This window comes from Pipistrellus hanaki (assembly GCF_964339955.1).
Source record: "Pipistrellus hanaki genome assembly, chromosome: 4".
Taxonomy (NCBI): Eukaryota; Metazoa; Chordata; class Mammalia; order Chiroptera; family Vespertilionidae; genus Pipistrellus; species Pipistrellus hanaki.
This window is the reverse complement of record NC_140506.1, coordinates 73,186,359-73,190,894: the sequence shown is the minus strand read 5'-3', so window position 1 is coordinate 73,190,894 and position 4,536 is coordinate 73,186,359. Positions and strand designations below refer to the sequence as shown.

Genomic DNA, 4,536 nt, shown 5'->3' with positions numbered 1-4,536 from the left:
TGGATGGGCAGAGAGGAAGGAAGGGCATCTCAAGAATAGCAAGCGCAGGAGCTGACATGTAGAGGTAGCAACAGCAGAGTGGTTGGTTGAGGGAGCAGAGAGGAGTCGGGCAGCATCGTCATCCTCATCATCACATTTATTGACGGCCCCTGGGAAGCGGGGCTGGGGACAGAACATACAAAGACAAGGACCTGCCCTCAAAAAGGTTCCATTCTAAGGAGACGGGACAGAAAAATACAGAATGGTCTTTCCTGGGGATGGCCCACTCTCACCTGTGCAGGTCAGAAGCCCCTGGCCTACCTCACCCCAGTGTCAGGAGCATGAGTAGGGCCCCAGGGCCATGGTTTCCTTGACCCTGCTGCTGAGACCTGACCACCTGGCTCCTAGGTGGTGGGCCCCAGGACTGGGAGGAAGGTAGGCTCAGTACATGATGGAAAACACTCCTGTCAGCCTTGGCATTGATTGTGCCAGCCCAGTGGAGTGGCAGGGTGTGATAGGCTCCCAAGGCAGGGTCTTGGGGAGAGCGGGCACCTTCCTAGGTTGCCATGAGTCAAGTTCTTTCACTGGGTCTTGCCCATCACCTGGAGGGGGGTCTCAGCCAGGGCCAAAAAAAAGGCAGTTTCCTCAATGCCAGAGGCGTAACACCCTGCCCACCCACCCCCAGCCCTCTCTCAGGGCATCTTTCAGGTGACCCTCCTCCCCAGCTTAGCCTCCAGGGCCAGGGCCTGCCTGAGGCCAAGGGGAGGGGCCTGCCCCTCCCCCCACCCAGGCAGTGGGGGAGGAGGAGGAGCCACGCATCAACTTTGTCTGGGCCCCCCATTGGGGAGCCTTACCCTGGATCCTACCGGTGAGGGGGCTCTGGCTGCGAGGGCCGGGGGCTCAGCAGAGGTGCTGGGCCAAGGGGGCACCCGGGGGAGCCCTTCAGCGGGGGCACTGGGCGGGAGTCCAAGGGGGGCAGGCTTCGGGGCACTGCTGGTGGCCCCCGGCCGGCCCCGGTGGGCAGGACAGCTGCAGGGGGGAGAGGTTTGGGGGGATCCGCGGCAGCAGTGGGTGCTGGCTGGGCAGACCGCTCCCGGCGCCGCAGCAGCTCCTGCAGCTTCTCAGCCTGGGTCCGCCTCAGGTGGGCCAGGGCACGGCCTCGCTGGAAAGCGGGCAAGAACGCCTCCAGGCTCTGCTCCCCCAGCAGCAGCTGCTCCATGTGCTCCTGGGACGGGAGGAAGGCACAGTTTGGGAGGAGCATGACCAAGACTGTGGACTGCCTCTATTCCTCCCCCTCCCCCCCAAAATCCCTTCTAATGGTGACCACAGCTGGGCGTACCTCTGACTTGCTGAGTGGCTGTAGACAAATGTCCTCTACTCTCAAGCCTCTATTTCATTTCTATCACCAGACCCGCCGGGTCAGAGATGAGGCATGATCAGAGATGGGGACCCACTGAGGTAGACTTAGGTGCTGCCCATCAAAGCTAGGCCAGGCCCCCTCCTAACCCCTCCATTAACTCACTGAGCACTGCACCCCAGCCCAGCACTGACAAGTCTGTGCCAGCTCCTCTTTAGACCCAGCCTACTCTGCCCTGAGACATTCACAGGGGGGCTCTCTCTCCTGGGGGCCTGGCACAGACTTCCCGGAGAAGGGGCTCTCAAGCCTACTCTGTAAGAATGAAGTGAGGGGGAATGATAGAATGGGTCTCTCTCCTGTCCCCCAGGCCCAGCCTCGCCCCCCTCACCTCAGCCTCCTGCTCAGCCTCTTCCAGCTCAGCCTGCAGCCAGCCCAGTGCACAGTGGGGGCTCCAGCGATGCATGCTCTCCTCTGAGGGCCACAGAGGGACAGAGTGAATGGCCCCTGCCCTTAGGGCCTGTCACCCAGGACAGAAAGGCCAATCCCGGGGCCCAATCCTGACTCTCACTGACCCTGTGTGTTATTCTGTGTTTCCGTTTCTCCGTTTCCTCATCTGTACAATGTTCTTGGGATCAGTTTGTGCATCTTCCCGCAAGGTTCTGCCCCCAGTTTTAGTGCAAAAGAGGGAGCAGGGGCTCTGTCTCCTAGGGTACCCCAGGCCCTTAGATATTGGGCCCCCTTTTCTCCCACTGCCAGGGCCCCCATCTGGCCTCTACAACCCAGCTCTGCCCACCAGCTGTTCACTTCCCCAACTTAGTTTTCCAGGAGTAGTGCCCCCTCAAACTTGCCTGCGGAATCGGTCTGCCCAAGTCCCACCTTTCAGAGCCTCGCACTTCCCAAGGCCAACCAACCAGAGAGCCAGCTGCCACCCTCCCAGGCAGTTCTCCCAACCGTGCCCTCACCCAGTCGCTGCAGCTTGTCCGCACAGCTCTCGGCCACCTCTCGAAGTTCCTGGTACTTGATGGCCAGGGCTGCCCGGCCCATCTCGAGGCGGGGCCGCAACGCCAGGTTCTCCTTGGCTAGTGCGTAGTTGGAGGCCAGGCACGCCTCGCGCTCCAGCTGCAGGCCCTGGAACTGTCACCGGAGAAGAGCCAAGAGTGCACTCAGGGAGCCTGCCCGCTTCCACCTTCTGCCACCCCGAGCCACAGCGCCCAGGGTCAGGCCGAAAGCACCCCCCTCTCAGGATGAGGAGCCAACAGGTGGAGAGACTGCAAGAGGCCCAGGTGGGGCTTTGCCTGGAGCTTCCTCTCTGGGCCTCAGTTTCCTCCCCTGCAAAGTAAGCTAAAACCACTGCCTTACAGGGCGGCGGGGAGACTGAGGAGAGGAAAACTATGAAGGCCTCTACAAATGTTAGTTAATTTTTAATTTTTCAATTAATATGTCTGCCCAGGTCCCCGAGGAGTCCCCCTCCCTCCTCTGTCCCATTTTCCATGCATGGGCAGCTTCCCTCTCATTCCAGGCCTTTGTCTGCCTCCTCCTCAGGTGTTTGTGCTAAAAACACTCCCACCCCGGCCCTGACTCTCCAGAGTGGTCTTCACCCTGTCCCTGCATGGTACCCCCTCAAGCCACCCTCTCCTCCCCGCACACCTGTCCTTCTGCCCTCCAGTGGAATCCCCACACCCCCCAGGAATACACACCCCCTTTCCCTCCCAGATTCTCTAGCACCTCCCTCCCAGCTTTCCTTCTCTCACAGAAAGCAGATCCCCTTTCTTTCCTGGCCCTGGAGAATGCTTTTTCCTTGTTTCCTGGAGTGCCCAGCCTCCCCTCCCCGCCCCTAGAGAACACACTACCCTCCATCTGTCCCCTATAGGATGCCTATGCCCCTCCTGCCTGCCTCCCTCCGACACACACTTTCCCTTTCTGCCCCCCACAGCCAGCCAGCCCCGGCCTATCGCCTGTGAATATACAACTTTCTCTTATGGTGGCCTATGGAATATACAGCTCAGCTCTCAGTGCCCCTACCCAAGGAAAGACACAAAGCCGCCTCCTGCACCCTCCAGATGCGGGCGCTCCCTCATCGGTCCTCCCAGGTGTCAAACAGGCCCCTAGTTCTCCCTATGGAAGGCGCCTCCCCTTTCTGGCCCTACAGAACGTGGGTGTGCGAGCCAAGGCCCCCCACAACACCACCACCCCTGCCCCCCAGAACACACCTCCCCGGAGCATCCGCCGTAGGACACGCCTCGCGGCCATCCCGGGGGTGCACAGGCGCCTCCCCGGGTCCCCGGCGCCCCACCCGCCCCAGGCCGGCTCCGGGCGCCCCCTCCCCCGGGGGCGGCTCCGCGGAGCCCACTCGTACGTGCCAGGCTCCCGCGCCCAGCGGCGGCCCCGCGGCCCGGCCCGCGCGGCCCTTTGGCTGCTCGGCAGGTCCGGCAGGCCGCGGCCCATTCCCCGCGCCCCCCGCCCGCGACCCCCGCGCTACCTTCCTGCTGAGCCGCACGATCCGGTCCAGCTTGGGTTCATCCTGAAGCAGGTCCCGGAGCTGCCCGGTGCTGAGGATCCCAAAGCGCCCCGGGCTGCCGGGCTCCGGCCCCGCCCGCGCCGCCCGGGCCCGGTACATGCCGCCCGCCCGCGCCCCCAGCTCGGCTGCTGGCTCGGCCCGTTCGGCCCGCTCCGCCCCGGCTCCGCTCCGCTCCGCTCCGGCTCCGGGATCCGGCTCCGGCTCCGGCCGTGCGCGCGCCGCTCCGCCGCCAGAGGGCGCCCTGCCCGCCCTTAAAGGGGCCGCGGTGTTGGGGCTGGGGGTGGGGCGGAAAGGGGGCGAGCCGCACCCCAGCCCACCGGGCAATGCAGCGCCTCGCTGGGCCTCCCGCACCCGCCGATCGGCCCGCAAAGCCATCCTACCGCCGCCATCCGGATATCTGGGGCGGCTTCTCTCCGCACCCCTCCTCTTGGCCATCCATCATTCGCCACGCCCCCCAGGCAGGGACTCTCCCACCCCAGGCGTTTACAATTTGAGGGACTATTTCACATTTCCCCTCTGGATTCGCACAACAGTTTTCTGAGTTTGGCTGGGCGCCAGGTGCTCCTGCTCTGCGGCTAACGTGAACAAGTCGATCACCTCCCCAAGCCTCCGTTTTCTCTTCTGTAAAATGGGTTGATGATGCACAAAGTGGGGATTAGAGATAGTGTGTGTTGAGAGCTTT

At 63.2% G+C, this 4,536-nt stretch overlaps 1 protein-coding gene across 1 annotated transcript; it reads right to left on the bottom strand.

Moving 5' to 3' along the window:
* Positions 1-118: 118 nt before the first annotated feature.
* VPS37D (VPS37D subunit of ESCRT-I) lies at positions 119-4,249 on the bottom strand. The gene is made up of 4 exons (XM_084881624.1): positions 3,816-4,249; positions 2,299-2,470; positions 1,725-1,807; positions 119-1,204 (listed from the first exon to the last, which is right to left on the bottom strand). Exons 1-4 carry the CDS (start codon positions 4,227-4,229, stop codon positions 842-844), a joined length of 1,032 nt encoding a protein of 343 aa, XP_084737750.1. The 5' UTR covers positions 4,230-4,249; the 3' UTR covers positions 119-841.
* Positions 4,250-4,536: the final 287 nt, after the last annotated feature.

Bases quoted from the DNA above. Each gene is read 5' to 3' on its own strand.
- VPS37D (XM_084881624.1), bottom strand. From the start codon at position 4,229: ATGGCTTTGCGGGCCGATCGGCGGGTGCGGGAGGCCCAGCGAGGCGCT. The intron at 2,471-3,815 runs GTAGCGCGGGGG...CTCCGGTGACAG, and splicing joins TCGTGCGGCTCAGCAGGAAG to TTCCAGGGCCTGCAGCTGGA. The intron at 1,205-1,724 runs GTGAGGGGGGCG...CTCCCGTCCCAG, and splicing joins AGGCTGAGCAGGAGGCTGAG to GAGCACATGGAGCAGCTGCT.